The 16243-nt window shown below is 40.1% G+C and overlaps 1 protein-coding gene across 49 annotated transcripts in view; it reads left to right on the top strand.

Moving 5' to 3' along the window:
- RIMS2 (regulating synaptic membrane exocytosis 2) overlaps positions 1-16243 on the top strand; it is a 457644-nt gene that overhangs the window by 225544 nt on the left and 215857 nt on the right. For 32 of the 49 annotated variants that reach the window (XM_061447907.1, XM_061447901.1, XM_061447897.1 and 29 more), the window contains 4 exons: positions 10552-10760; positions 12113-12232; positions 14003-14102; positions 14924-15047. In XM_061447907.1, the coding sequence (XP_061303891.1) occupies positions 10552-10760; positions 12113-12232; positions 14003-14102; positions 14924-15047 (553 nt within the window). Of the gene's footprint in view, positions 1-10367; positions 10436-10551; positions 10761-12112; positions 12233-14002; positions 14103-14923; positions 15048-16243 lie in introns of all 49 variants that reach the window. The other 17 variants (XM_061447911.1, XM_061447918.1, XM_061447919.1 and 14 more) reach the window with 1 other exon arrangement.

Here is a 16243-nt window from a genome sequence, read left to right as displayed (position 1 = left end):
CAAGCATTGGCTCCTGTAGTCAGTATGTAGTTTGTGTTCAGCATGCAGAAAGCAGTCAGATAGACTCCACAGCTTTGAGAATTTAAAGTTATATGACCTGTCCTTTTTGCCAGGGATATTTGTATTTGGGGAAAAAAAAAGAGAAGTTTTATTTGGTTCAAAGCAAGATAATGTGTTCAATTTATTAAGGGAAGAACTTTCCAATTTAAATAGGTCCTGTCTGGAAAGGGTGTGGGTCATCCATATATCTTATATGAAGCTTTTTGGCAGCTTAGAACATCCCAAATGCCTCTGAATGTGTAGAATAGCAAATTCAATTGAGCATTTTATATCTAAACTGTTTGGAAGATTAATGGTTTTGGACTTGACTAGGAACTTGGACAATATTCAAGAAAAAGTAGACATATACTATGTAGGTTAGATTGAACTTCCTTAATGCCTTGTAAAAGATAATTAATATATTCCTATGTGGGAAAGCTGTTCTAAGAAGCAAAAAAAAAAAAAAAAAATTCAAACACTAAAATATGAGTGGAATGGAAACTGACTGCAATTCTTTTAAATATGTGCTGTTATTCAAGGTTCCCATTGCTACAGGAAGTTGCTGTTGCTGTGGGTTACTGGGTGAAGTAGAAAAAAATTTTTCCTCTGCCTATTTTGTTTTGGCAAATGAAAATGAGCAAAAAATACTTAATGTCAGTGGGCTTACAAAGGTTTCAGTTTAACACCATTTATATCGAAAGGCTAGGTCACTGATGTTTTTTTGCTCCTAACCTGGTATGTCCATAGAGCTCACTGACATTAATAAGAGCAGACCTCACATATGTCTTTTCTTGTATCCAGCTGCACTCCTGAATTCACTAGGCATCTGAATGCTGTTATAATGACATTAGCTAGGATTGTATGTTCCTTATTAATATTAGTTCCTTTTTCCATGAAAGATGACTTTGATATTATAGCTTATATAATTTATCAAGAAGTGACATTTTTTCCTGAGTCATTTCTTCTGCACAGTCTAAATTCACATATTCTCAACAAAAAAAGCGTATGCTATTGTGAAAGAGAAATACCTAGGATACCAGCAAGTGCATTCTCTGGTAGTCAGAATGAAAAGTGCAGTGGTTTTCTTACAGACTGATTATGTTTTAAAAATTTTTATTGTACGGAAACAAAGAACTATCTTCATAGAATCATAGAATAGTTAGGGTTGGAAAGGACCTTAAGATCATCTAGTTCCAACCCCCTCTTCCATGGGCAGACACACCTCCCACTAAACAATACCACCCATGGCTCTGTCCAACCTGGCCTTGAACACCACCAGGGCTGGAGCATTCACAACCTCCCTGGGCAACCCACTCCACTGCCTCACCACCCTTACAGTAAAGAACTTCTTCCTTATATCCAATCTAAACTTCCCCTGTTTAACTTGTTACCCCTTGTCCTATCACTGCAGTCCCTAATGAAGAGTCCCTCCCCACGCAGCCTTCTCTTCTCCAGGCTGAACAGCCCCAACTTTCTCTGCCTGTCTTCATACAGGAGGTGCTCTAGTCCCCTGATCATCCTCATGGCCCTTCTCTGGACTTGTTCCAACAGTTCCATGTCCTTTTTATGTTGAGGACTCCAGAACTTCACACAATGCTCCAAGTGAGGTCTCACAAGAGCAGAGTAGAGGGGCAGGATCACCTCCTTCGACCTGCTGGTCACGCTCCTTTTGATGCAGCCCAGGATACGGTTGGCTTTCTGGGCTGTGAGCGCACACTGAAGCCGGCTCGTGTTCATTTTCTCATCGACCAACACCCCTAAGTCCTTCTCTGCAGGGCTGCTCTGAATATCTTCTCTGCCCAACCTGTAGCTGTGCCTGGGATTGCTCTGACCCAGGTGTAGGACCTTGCACTTGGCATGGTTAAACTTCATGAAGTTGGCACCAGCCCACCTCACAAGTGTGTCGAGGTCCCTCTGGATGGCATTCCTTCCCTCCAGCGTATCAACCGAACCACACAGCTTGGTGTCATCAGCAAACTTGCTGAGGGTGCACTCAATCCCACTGTCCATGTCAGTGACAAAGATGTTGAACAAGGCCGGTCCCAACACCGATCCCTGAGGGACGCCACTCGTTACTGGTCTCCAGCCGGACATTGAGCCATTGACCACAGCTCTTTGCGTGAGGCCATCTAGCCAGTTCTTTATCCACAGTCCATCCATCAAATTGGTGTCTCTCCAATTTAGGGACAAGGATTTCATGTGGGACAGTGTTGAACGCTTTGCACAAGTCCAGGTAGGTGACATCAACTGCTCTACCCCTGTCCATCAGTTCTGTAGCCCCATCATAGAAGGCCACCAAATTGGTCAGGCAGGATTTTCCTTAGTGAAGCCATGCTGGCTGCCACCAAGCACCTTGTTGATTTTCATGTGCCTTAGCATGCCTTCCAGGAGAATCTGCTCCAAGATTTTGCCAGGCACAGAGGTGAGACTGACTGGTCTGCAATTCCCCGGGTCATCCATTTACCCCTTCTTGAAAATGGGGGTTATATTTCCCTTTTTCCAGTCATAGGGAACTTCACCTGACTGCCATGATTTTTCAAATATGATGGATATTGGCTTAGCAGCCTCATTTGCCAGCTCCTTCAGGACCCGCAGATGGATTTCATCAGGACCCATGGACTTGTGCACGTTCAGATTCTTAAGATGGTCTTGAACCAGATGCTCTCCTACAGTGGGCTCGAGGTCTTCATTCTCACAGTCCCTGCATCTGCCTTCCAAGACTTACGTGGTGTGGTCAGAGCCTTTGCCAGTGAAGACCGAGACGAAGAAGTCAATCAGAACCTCATCCTTCTCCAAATCCATGGTAGCCAGTTCTCCTGAGAGCTTTAGGAGAGGGCCCACCTTTCCCCTACTCTTTTATTTGCTATGTACCTATAGAATCCCTTCCTGTTATCTTTCACATGCCTAGCCAAGTTTAATTCTAACTGGACCTTAGCTTTTCTAACCTGGTCCCTAGCTTCCCGGACAACATCCCTGTACTCTTCCCATGCCACCTGTCCTTGCTTCCACTTATTATAAGCCTCTTTTTTCATTTGAATTTTCCTCAGGAGCTCCTTATCCATCCAAGGAGGTCTCCTGGCCCTCCTGCTGCACTTCCTTCTAGTCGGGACACAACACTTGTGGGCTTGTAGCAGGTGATCCTTGAATATCAACCAAGACTCTTGGGCCCCCCTGCCCTCTAGGACTATTTCCCATGGAACCTTACTAAGCAGGTTCCTGAAGAGGCCAAAGTCTGCTCTCTTGGAGTCGAGGGCAGTGAGCTGGCAAAAAGAATGGGAGCACAGCTACAGTATACCTGTGACTGATGAACAGTACCACCTGTATTGGGGAAGGTCGTCCTCTTCTACTGGGTGCACAGCTTTGGGAGGGATGCACGTGGAGTGGTGAGGGAGGAAGGGGACACCCGCCCAGCTAGCCAGATCAGCCGAATCAACCCTGGCGATCAATGGGGTGACAGATGTTGCAGCCAGATTACCCTCACATCCAACATGTAACGTCTTACATGTATTACTCTGAATTTTGCAAGATTTCACAAGTAATCTACCCAGTCAAGGTTTTAATATTTATAGAACTTGTAGTGAAAAATTTATGTACAGTAATTTTATCAGGTCATTTGTTGTATGTCAAAAAAGTGTGAGTGTTCTAAGCATTACATATCTCATAGAAATATAATATGCTACAGGGCCTCCAAACAGTCATCCTGGCTATATTTTTACAAGTTTAAATATTTAATTAATAATAGTTTTATTGGATTTTAATAACTTCTATAGTATTTAGGCCTGTCATTTAGATGACAATGCAGTGTTAAGGACAAAAATCTAGATGATCTACTAGGGCTTTATAATAGTTTCTATGTCAATTTGAAAGTTATAGCTACATATTTTAATGGAAAAAAGAGTAGAGATAGGAACAATTCAGTCTTTGGATGGAGATGTTGCTTATTATCTTACAATTTTAATTGTATTTACTGTGAGACACTGTTAGGTTAAAAAGAAAGTCAAATTTCTGCACCTTGACTGAATAGGAGAGAGGAAAATAGTAAAGGAAGAAGTGGGAGTGCTTTGATGAAGCAAGAGGCTCAACTTTGCATGTGTTCCTTTATGCAGGTTTATGTTTAGGGCTTTCCATTTGATAAAAGTAACAGGTGCTGCAGAATAACAGGATCTTTTTGGATGTAAGTAGTTTCTATGGGCTAATGCCTCAAGTATGCTGGGATAAATGTGCTAATCTTGGACATGTAGTATGTGGGTGCACAATATAGTAATACACAGGTGTGAGGCCTCTTGGAAACCTTTTTAGTAAGCAGAAATCAGTTGCATCAGCAGATGAGCCTGGGTCCAATGCTTAAAAACACGGAAACTGGTCAAGAGATCCTTTTAGTCTCTAAAAGCACTGCTAAGGTGAAGAGTGAAAAAGGGAGTATATGACATATCAAAAGAAATATTTGGTATTTCTAACTGTATCAAATCAATCCACTAGATTTGCCTTCCATGAGGCTTATTAATGAGTCCTAGGTCCTTTCTGTGATAATTTTGGTATTTTCTTGGATATGTAAACAAATAGTTGAGGATGTGTCAAAATAGTAATTTAAGGTAGTAGGATCCTCATGAAAATCTGAAGGATTCTCTAATTCTACGAGTAAGTTACTGAAACCTCCTTTATAAACAGTGGAGGAGAAATAAGGTGTTTTGGGTGTGATGAAGGTATGATTTATTTCACATGGACATACACACATAAAACGGGTCAAATAAACTGCACCTGAAAAAGTTCTGTTTCCCTTCACTGACTATAAAATGAGCAGAGACTGATTAATTCAGATGTACAGATTTGTACTATAAATATCCAGATTTTGGTATGAACAATTAGAGGTCTCTAGATTCAATTATTTCAGAGTTGGCTGTAAAATTTCTCTAACAGCATGTAAATAATAGCTACCTTACCCCCTGAAAGTAGAGAGAAATTGGGAGTTCTATGGTAAGAAAATAGCATCATAGAATCATAGAACAGGTTGAAAAGGACCTCAAGGATCATCTGGTCTAACCTTTCTAGGCAAAGCATGACCTAGACTAGATGTCCTAGCACCCTGTCCAGCCAAATCTTAACATTGTCCAATGCTGCGGAATCCACCACTTCTGTGGGGAGATTATTCCAGTGGTTGATTGCTCATTGTGAAAAGTTTTCCTCGTGTGTCCAATTGGAATCTCCCCAGCAGTAACTTGTACCCCTTATGCCTTATCTTTTCCATGTAACTCCTTGTAGAAATGGAGTCTCTGTCTTCTTTGTAGCCACCCTTGAAATACTGGAACACAATGATACGGTCTTCCCTAAGGTGTCTTTTCTCTAGGCTGTATAAACCCAGCTCTCTCAGCCTTTCTTTGTGTAGCAGTCTTCCCAGTCCTTTGACCATCTTTGTGGCCCTTCTCTAGACATTCTGTAGCCCATCCACATCTATTTTGTATAGCGAGGACTAAAACTGAACACAGTCTTCCAAGTGTGGCCTGACAAGCACTGGCTAGAGTGGAATGATAATTTCTTTATCTCTGCTGGTGATGCCCTTGTTGATGTAACCCAGCATTCTGTTGCATTTTTTTTGCCACACAGCACACTGTTCACTGTTTTCCAGTAACCTGTGTCACAGTATCACAGTATCACAGTATGCTAGAGATTGGAAGGGACCTCGAAAGATCATCTAGTCCAATCCCCCTGCCGGAGCAGGAACACCTAGATAATGTTACACAGGAATGTGTCCAGGCGGGTTTTGAATGTCTCCAGGGAAGGAGACTCCACAACCTCCCTGGGCAGCCTGTTCCAGTGTTCCGTCACCCTCACCGAGAAGAAGTTTCTTCTCAAGTTTAAGTGGAACCTCTTGTGTTCCAGTTTGTACCCATTACCCCTTGTCCTATCATTGTTTGCCACTGAGTAGAGCCTGGCTCCATCCTCGTGACACTCCCCCTTTATATATTTATAGACACTTATAAGGTCACCCCTCAGTCTCCTCTTCTCTAAACTAAAGAGACCCAGCTCCCTCAGTCTTTCCTCATAAGGGAGATGCTCCACTCCCTTAATCATCTTCATTGCCCTGCGCTGGACTCTCTCCAGCAGCTCCCTGTCCTTCTTGAACTGAGGGGCCCAGAACTGGACACAATATTCCAGATGGGGTCTCACCAGGGCAGAGTAGAGGGGAAGGAGGACCTCTCTCGACCTACTAACCGCCGCCCTTCTAATACACCCCAGGATGCCATTGGCCTTCTTAGCCACAAGGGCACAGTGTTGGCTCATGGTCATCCTGTCGTCCACTAGGACCCCCAGGTCCCTCTCCCCTAAACTGCTCTCTAACAGGTCGTTCCCCAACCTATACTGGAACCTGGGGTTGTTCCTGCCCAGATGCAGGACTCTACACTTTCCCTTGTTATATTTCATCAAGTTATTCCCTGCCCAACTCTCCAGCCTGTCCAGGTCTCGCTGGATGGCAGCACAGCCTTCTGGCGTGTCAGCCACTCCTCCCAGCTTAGTGTCATCAGCAAACTTGCTGATAGTACACTCAATTCCCTCATCTAAATCGTTGATGAATATATTAAATAATACCGGTCCCAGTACTGACCCTTGAGGCACTCCACTAGTTACAGGCCTCCAACTAGACTCAGCCCCATAGACTACAACTCTCTGGCTTCTCTCCTTCAGCCAGTTCGCAGTCCACCTCTCTACCTGATCATCCAGTCCACACTTCCTCATTTTACCCGTGAGGATGCTGTGGGAGACTGTGTCAAATGCTTTGCTGAAGTCAAGTTAGACCACATCCACCGCTCTGCCATCATCCATCCACCGTGTTATTTCCTCATAAAAGGCTAAGAGATTGGTCAAACATGATTTCCCCCTGGTGAAGCCATGTTGACTGCCCCTCATAACCTTCTTATCCTTGATATGCCTTAAGATGGTACCAAGGATAAGGTGTTCCATCACTTTCCCAGGGATGGAGGTGAGGCTGACCGGTCTATAGTTACCCGGGTCCTCCTTCTTGCCCTTTTTGAAGACTGGAGTGACATTTGCTTTCCTCCAGTCCTCAGGCACCTCTCCCGTTTCCCAAGACTTGGTAAAGATGATGGAGAGTGGTCTAGCGATGACTTCCGCCAGTTCCCTCAGCACCCGTGGGTGCATCCCATCTGGACCCATGGATTTATGGATGTCCAGATTGCTCAACTGGTCTCTAACCCATTCCTCATCGACTAAGGCAAACCGCTCCGTCGACCTGACTTCATCTAACGTCTCAGGTGTACAGGGCTCTTCAGGACTGCCTGCAGCAGAGTAGACAGAGACAAAGAAGGCATTCAGTAACTCTGCCATCTCAGTATCTTCTGTCACCAGGGCACCTATCCTGTTCATCAGTGGGCCTACATTGCCTCTGGTGTTAGTTTTGTCTGCCATGTATTTGAAAAAGCTCTTTTTGCTGTCCTTGACCCTTCTCGCCAGGTTTAATTCTAAGGATGCCTTAGTCCTCCTAGCTGCCTTCCTACATCCTCTAGCAGCGGCCTTATATTCCTCCCAAGTGGCCAGCCCCTCCTTCCATGACCTGTAAACTCTCCTCTTCCACTTGAGCATACCCAGCAATTCCCTATTTAGCCATGCAGGTCTCTTGGCCCTCTTCCTTGACTTCCTACGTGTCGGGATGCTCCGATCTTGAGCACGGAAAAAGCAGTCCTTGAATGTCAACCAACTGTCTTGGGCCCCTTTACCTTCAAGCAGCCTTGCCCATGGGATTTCCCCTAGCAATTGCTTGAAAAGGCCAAAGTTTGCCCTGCTAAAGTCCAGGGTTGCAATTCTACTTGGTATTCTACTAGTCCTACCACACAAGATCCTGAACTCCACCATCTCGTGGTCGCTGCAACCAAGGCAGCCCTCAACCCTTACTGCTTCAACCAGATCCTCCTTGTTAGTGAGGATGAGATCCAGCAGCGCTCCTCTCCTGGTCGGCTCATCCACCATTTGCAGGAGGAAGTTATCATCCATACACTGGAGGAACCTCCTGGACTGCGGCTGGGTTGCCGAGTGGTCCTTCCAGCAAACATCAGGGAAGTTAAAATCCCCCACGACGACCACGGCCTGTGACTGTGAGGCCGCTCTCAGCTGCCTGTAGAAGGCCTCGTCAACTTCCTCACCCTGATCCGGTGGTCTGTAACAGACACCTACAACAGTATCCCCCCTGCCAGCCTGCCCCTCAATTCTCACCCACAGACTCTCAACTCGCTCATCATCTGTCCCTGGACAGAACTCGGTGCATTGTAGTTCCTCCCGCACATAAAGAGCAACCCCACCACCCCGCCTGGCTGGCCTGTCTTTCCTGAAAAGGACATAGCCTTCCATGACTATATTCCAGTCATGTGAGCTGTCCCACCACGTCTCTGTAATTGCCACCAGATCATAGTCTCCTGACTTAACGCAGGTTTCCAACTCCTCCTGCTTATTTCCCATGCTGCGCGCATTGGTGTACAGGCATTTCAGGGAGCGAGCTGAGCACACCGATTTCACCCTAGGATTATAGGAGGCCTCCCAGTCTTCATTAATTCTGGAGCGCTGCCCCACTGGGGCAAGCCCAGCTACAACCCCATCCCCCTTCGAATCTAGTTTAAAGCTCTCCAAATGAGCCCTGCTAATTCGTGCCCCAGCATCCTTTTGCCTCTGTGAGACAAACCTTTCTCACTTGTCATTGTCCAGACTGGTGCCCTATAAAACCAGCCGTTATCAAAGAATCCAAACCAATAAACAAATAGCCACTGTATTTTATTTTTACTGCATAATGGGAAGTTTTTAAAAACTGTTAGAGCCCACCACTGCTCAGCTTTTGCTCAGATAAACACCTATAGGATGAACTTACATATGTGCAGCACAGCTGTACTGTAAAGTAAGTCACTGTAAAGCTAATACAATTTCTGTCTTTGAGGGTGTGCCTATATACTGATATTATGGACACAAAAGTAGCAAGTGAAGATTGGAGCAGTTTTTGGTGACTAGGTATATGTACATCTGCAGTGGGACTGTGTGTATATGGTCAGAACATCCCAGGGGCCTCACCTTTTCAATAACTTATTTTCCTATTTTTAAGAAGTTATTTTCAATGTAGATACACAGGTGAAAGTATAGTTTGATAGGAGTCCTTGCTTTTGACAAGCTCATACAAATATAATTGATATGGAGAAGGCACAAATAAGAATGCTGTCAAAGTCAGGATGGGTTTCCTAAAGTACAGGTAAAATGCTATGTTCATTGTGGAGCAGCAAGGAAATATAGCTATACACCTGGCTTCCTTTTTTGGTGGCTTCGTTTGGATTATAAGTGATAGTCATGGTTCTTGCCGGGAATTTTAAAACCTTAAAAAATGTCCAGTAATTTGCAGTGGTAGATTTGCCTAATGGTAGATACCTACATTTAAATGTAGTCCTTTCAATAAAAGTATACACTTGGAGATATAGTCAGGAATTAGTATTGTTGAGAATGATCAGTTTTAACTGTTGTGCTTATAAAGCCCATTTTATTTCAGTGCTTTGCTCCTAGAATTAGATACCAGATTATAAGGAACAAAATCACATTTTTTTTTAGTCAAACTTTGGTTTTGAGTACAGCAGTTGACACAGATGCTACAGGAAATAACTGCTAAGAAAAAAAAGAATGGGCTCATGTGCCTTTAGTTCATGTGGTTAGAGCTGAGAACTCATCATTACTGTAATGAGATAAGTTTTCCTCAATTAAGATTAATTTTTAAATATATTTTAAACCCAGGATTTTTATACCAGGCAATACATAGACTAGAAATCTTACTATCTCCTGGATATCTCCAGTTGTATATTCATGTAGTAAGGGTTAGATCTTCATGAGCTCACTGATTATTTCACTCAGTTCACCTGAAGCAGTGTCTTTGGAGGCAGAGGTAAGACAGCACTGGAAATTCCATGGCAAAAGTACCTCATGCAAAATAATTCAATATTCAAATGCTTTCCTTTCTGAAAATTTTTAGGAATACAACACAGTTTGCTTTTTAATTTAATTTACTGTAAGTAATTTTACATGAACAATTAAAAATGGTGAAGCAGTGATGCTTTACACTGTACATAATTTCATGCACACAGACACAAATATACCTCCTTTCTCACTGGATTTCGTATTCCATGTACTCTGCTGTTGAAGCCTTAACTTTTTCTGGGAAGCACTTTGCGAGTCCTACTAGCAGAGGTTCTGAATCAGATAGGATAATCAGAAGTCTTTACAATTTTACTGTATCTTTTTCTGTCCTTTCACCTTTCCTTTACTGCACTATCTTGTCTGTCTGATTCTCACAGGAGACATGGATTACAACTGGTTGGACCATACGTCTTGGCATAGCAGTGAGGCATCCCCAATGTCTTTGGTGAGACATGTGGAGCCTTACCATTTAGTTTCCTTTACATTTCACATTTCCTTTGTTTTATTTACACCTTTGCATGTTTTCTTTTTTGTATCCTTTTTTTTATCCCACGCCTATAGGGGACAGTCAAAGGGGAAAAAGAAAAACTAGTGAGCAGGCAGTTTTGTCGGATTCTAACACCTTATCCGAGAGGCAAAAGAAAATGGTGTGCTTTGGTGGCCACTCTTTGGAAGAGGACTTGGAATGGTCTGAGCCTCAGATAAAAGACTCTGGGGTAGATACGTGTAGTAGCACAACTCTAAACGAGGAACATAGCCATAGTGAGAAGGTACTGAGATTATGGAGCCTGCATTTTAACCTGCTCATTTAATCTTTGTTTGCTCTCTGTCACTCATTCAGATAGTGCATAAAAAGATAGGGTGTTTCTAGAGACACTGTAGCATTTCTTAAGGTGCAGAAAAGAAAAACAAATGAAAAGTCTCTGCATGTTGCAGCTTTTACTGCTTGGCAGCCTAAGAAAAAAATTGAGAAGCATAAAGGAAGAACCTTTGTTCTTATGGTTGTATAATAACATATCATGGTATTACCTTCAAGTATAAAGTAATTAAAAATAAGGATTCTACTGATTGGCTTATTTGATTTACTATGTTCAAACTCCTGGCGCTGAAATTAAATGAATAGTTAAACCCCAGGTGAAAAACGGAGAAAATTGGGTCTCTCTGCACAGAAAAGTTGTTTTTCTTTTTTCCCTTTCACTGTCATGGTTGTTCTTTTGTTTTGTTGTCATGCCATTTTTGTGCAGTATTGTGCAGAATTAAAGGCTTTGCCATCTGCTTTGATATTTTTTTGTTTTTGCTTTCTGTTTGGTGGAGATTATGAGAAATCTTTTTAGAGTTATTAGTTGTAAGGGGAACAGATTTGTCTGTGCCTGCTAATTTTGCATGAAATAGAGCATGAAATAGAGCATGAAATAATATTTTGCTGTGAAAAAGTGCTATGATTACACAAAACAAAATTTAAAATTGTATTAGTTGTGACAATATACATCTGTGCCCATGTATAGTAATGGAATAATAGCATTCACTGCAACTGTGCTTTATATGTGAAGTAATTATTCCAAGAAAGAAGTGATACATTTAAATAGGGTAATGACTATAGCTGTTAAGGTATTCTATAATTTTTAATATAATATATAACTACTGAAAGAAAGTAAAAACCTGAAAATGTGTGTTTATCTTAGAGCAAACTGTCGTGGCTGGAATAGTGGAAAAGGAAGAAATGTTTTATATCAGTTTTCTGTTTCGCGTTAAACTTTTTTAGTATTACACTATTCCTCTACAGCTGTTTTTTGTCTGTATGAAGGTGTGATTTCCATTCTATATAGGTAACTATGTATAGTTGTATATATCTGCATAATCAAGATGCAAAGATAATTCTAGATATTTAGAAATTGGATTTAGTAAAATAGATAATGTTATAAACTATTAGACATGCACTGTTGTGGACTATATATCCAAATACATCTTTCCCGGCACAGTTTCCTCTCGTTCTATTATTACAGTAAATGTTAGTGTAATCATAATACTTTCATGGAATTCATGAAATATATCAAGAAATTAAAAGTATTACCAAAATATTTTCTTTAAAATCCTATTCACTGTATTTTCCACCATATGATAGCATCCAGTAACTTGGCAACCATCCAAAGATGGAGACCGTCTCATTGGTCGGATTTTGTTAAATAAACGGCTAAAAGATGGAAGTGTGCCTAGAGACTCGGGAGCAATGCTTGGATTAAAGGTTGGTAAACTAGCTACTTCTATAACCAAAATATTCTCATATTATGCAGGTTTTGAATACTGATATCTATAATATCTTATTCTCAAAATTACAAAATGGAGACATTTTATAATCAACTGACAGGTAATTTTACAGGGTCCCTGAAAGGCTCAAAAATTTGTATTCTTCTGACTGAAAGATTAGACATGTTCCCACAAGTTTGATGAGAATGTCTGTTCTGAAAGGAACTAATTGTATCCTTGCTGGGCAAGCCAGGTCCTGTCTGCTTTTTTCAGTATTGAGCATTGCACTAAGATATAACTGCTGTTACCCAAAAGAGGGAAGAAATGTGAAAAACACATTAGCTCATTTGAGGACTGGAGGGACATCTGGAATCCAATGGCATTTCAATCCAGAGCAGAGTCTACCAGTGGAAGAGCCAAAAGCCAGAAAATTCTCCTCCCTCCCCCGATTGTTTCATTTGCTACATTTTTAATGCACAAGACTGAAAATGATTTAATATTTATTGTACATTATCACAAAGTGATGTATTTGCATCTTTTTCATAATGTATGAAATATTATGAATATATTGAATATTATGAAGTTATTTCTAGCTCCTGTCTTGATCTCATTTTTGTATATTGTTTGCAGTTCCAGTAATACTAGTATGAGAATGAGAATGAATTATACACAGTAAAAGAAACAAGCATATATTTATTTTGAATCAACATCCTTGTTGTGAGAAATTATCAAGAAGTTTGATTAATTCTGCATCCTCTATTTAGGATAACACTGACTGCACTGGGTACACACATTTAGATATAGTCATCCACTGTAAACAGGGATTAAATAAGGGTAGTTACTTGTAACATACTAGCATGCTTTGGAATTTTTTTAATTTAATTGACAAATGATTTTATTTTGAAGTCAGTGAAGAAGCCACTTGAGCACTTTTGGAATGTGTGTAATTGTCCTAATGTCTGAAAATGCAAGAGAAGAGACTAATAGTTCCACTATAAAGTACTTTTTGTTTAAACTTCTATATCTAAAATTTTAAAATCTTCTCTTAAAAGGCTGAACTCTTCACTGATATTCATGAACTACTTTTTAATCTCAATACACATCTGAAGAGAGTGATTTTCAGCCATTATTCCTGACCTAAATTTTCAAATATTTGCATTATTAAAAGCAACCTAAGCTGGATTTAGTATTACAAATTTTAAATTGCAATATGAAGGCTGTTAAGAAACTCCTAAGAATTTGAAGAGCATGCGGTTATAATGGATTTTGGTATGTGAATCTCCTGATTCTAAGATAAATATTAAGGTCAAACCTGTTGGAGTTTCCTGTGGAGAAATCTTCAGTATGACAAGCATTTTCATCTGAATTGCCAGCCAATCTGAATTTGATTAATGGAGGTGTTTGATGCTCGGTGTGAACATCATCAGTTTGGTTACATTAATACATCTGTTTTCAGTTTAAAAGTATTGAAATAATTAGTCTCCTAACCCAACGGCTTACTTTTTTGGGGTGGTAATTTATAATAAAGTGAAATACTATATATATGTTTGGTAAGTCTAAAAGCTTTAGCATTCTAAATTTGCATTGTGTTTAAATTGCACAAGTAGCCAGAATAGATAGAAACATAACCTGTCATAGCTAATATTCTGTGTCTTACCTGGGCTACCTGAAAACCAGGAACATAACTGAATTCTTCTTTCTGTTGCCAGAACATTGAAGTCATTTAAAGTAATTTTCATTCGATGAAAATACTTCCTCTTTGAAACAGGTAGTGGGAGGAAAGATGACTGAATCAGGTCGACTCTGCGCATTTATCACCAAAGTTAAAAAAGGAAGCTTAGCTGATACGGTGGGGCATCTTAGACCAGGTATGTATCTACTATAGTCCTGTACTGGTGAGTCGCTTTTCTGAAGGTGATAACAACTGAGTGAGTTTAATTAGCTATGAAATTATGTTGAAAATATATGATGAACTACTGCAGAATTCAACCTGACAGTTAGTTACTAGATTATTGACATTACTTCTTTTGTCAAATAGATAAATTCTCACATTGTTCAGAACCATATTTTCGCATTATTACTCATGCTTTTATACTCAAAATACTATTCCACTAATGTTCTGTACAGTAATTTTGTAGTTCATATTTTATTTAGAGGAAACTAAGCTATCACAATTGTGTGAACCGAACCAGCTCAGCTAAGAAACTGCTTCTATCCCAACATGCAAACCATAGATAGCTAGATTGAAGAACGTATCAGAAATATTAGCTGTTAACATAAGAACTAGCTGAACTGTAAATACTAAACTTGTAGAGTTAAATGGATCTTCAAAATAGTAAGTTGATGTGATAGATACACTGTTTTAAAGAGCTGCATTTCCTAAAGAGCATTTTGGGATTTTACTAAACCACAGTTGCAAAAGCAACTAAGAGCTGTCTCTTACTCAATAGGCACTCACTCAGTAATATCACCTGTTGGTGATATTATTGTTTCACTGAACTTCACATATTTCAAGCTAAGCTGCTGAAAACCTTTTATACTCATGATTTTCCTCTATAAAGGACTCCAGACTTGTCTCCAACATAGGTTTCACAGTTCAGAAAACTTGAGAGTAGAATGGCTTAAATTGTCATTGTAAGTACAGTGCACAGCAGACTTCCTAAGAAGAGTGTTATTACTGAAATTATAGGTGATGAAGTATTAGAATGGAATGGAAGGCTACTACAAGGAGCCACCTTTGAGGAGGTGTATAACATCATTTTAGAATCCAAACCTGAGCCACAAGTAGAGCTTGTTGTTTCAAGACCAATAGGGTAAGTAATTTTATAAGTTTTTGTACGAAGTATGATAAAAATATTGCTAAATTTCACTTTTAGGTCAAAGCATATCAAACAGATTTGAAAAAATTGTAAACAGTAAAACTGTCTTCAAAATTCTGTAAACCAAAGCATAGCTAGAATGATAGATCACAACAGTAATTAAAGAGAGCTGGTGTGAAATTCTGTGTTCTCTGAGAAAGTCCCAGGCAATGTATGCCAGTATGGTCAAAAAAAAGTTCCCTTCTGCAGTTTTTTACTTGGTGATCAAGCCAACATTTGCTCTGAAATTGTTATACTCTTTATTGTTGCAGTTCTTGACTCTTGATTTTTATTTCTCCATTCCCATCTTTATATAAGATGTATAAAATTATGTTTATGTTTAGTCTATGAATTGTGCTGAACTCAATTTATTGAGAGTATGTAATGCAGAAATTGCACAAAATACAGTATGCTAATGACATAATCAATATGCTTTGGAAAGTCTTGAATCCACATTCTTATTATCTTCATCTATGAAATCTATTAAATTATTGCAGGTTATCTAATACAGAACATATCTGAATAAATAGCTAGCACTCTGCAGAACTTTTTCTTTGGTGCTTTACATTGCCCCGTTTTCTTAACTTTCAGACTTATATCTCAAAATCTTGCATAGCAATAGTTGCTTTGTTATATTAGACTGTGAATACTTCCCCTTCTTCATCTATTCCTTTTCTTCCAAGTTCCTACAGCCTGCAGTCACATTCATCCATTTTTTGCTTCTCCATTAGAAACTCCATAGCTAATCACACCACGGCTGTGTAGAGGGGAATGCTTATCACTGAATTTGAAGATGCCTACAGTTGTTAAGAATTTTCTCTTTCCCCCACCAAATTTATTATGATGTATATGGCACAACTGGACAGGGTGCTAGGTAATATTATCTAGACTACCTTTTCCATGTGAGGTTGGACCAAGATGGTCTTTCAGGATCCCTTACAACCGGGTCTGCTCTGTGATTCCATGATTATATATTAATAAATATATTTATTGGATGAACATGATAAATATATTTATTAGAAGCACATAATTATCTTACCTTTTTACGAGAAAGCATTGGCAATATTACAACTAAAAATTAAGAAGCATAAAAAAGTCTAGAACTATATAATATGAAGACAGAATTTCAGTGAGGATAATTTATCGGTTCA

Source organism: Pezoporus flaviventris, unplaced genomic scaffold (assembly GCF_033815535.1).
Source record: "Pezoporus flaviventris isolate CSIRO_AGI_PZ_B2104156 unplaced genomic scaffold, CSIRO_AGI_Pfla_v1 ptg000007l, whole genome shotgun sequence".
NCBI classification, from domain to species: domain Eukaryota; kingdom Metazoa; phylum Chordata; class Aves; order Psittaciformes; family Psittacidae; genus Pezoporus; species Pezoporus flaviventris.
This window is presented reverse-complemented; position numbering and strand designations above follow the sequence as displayed.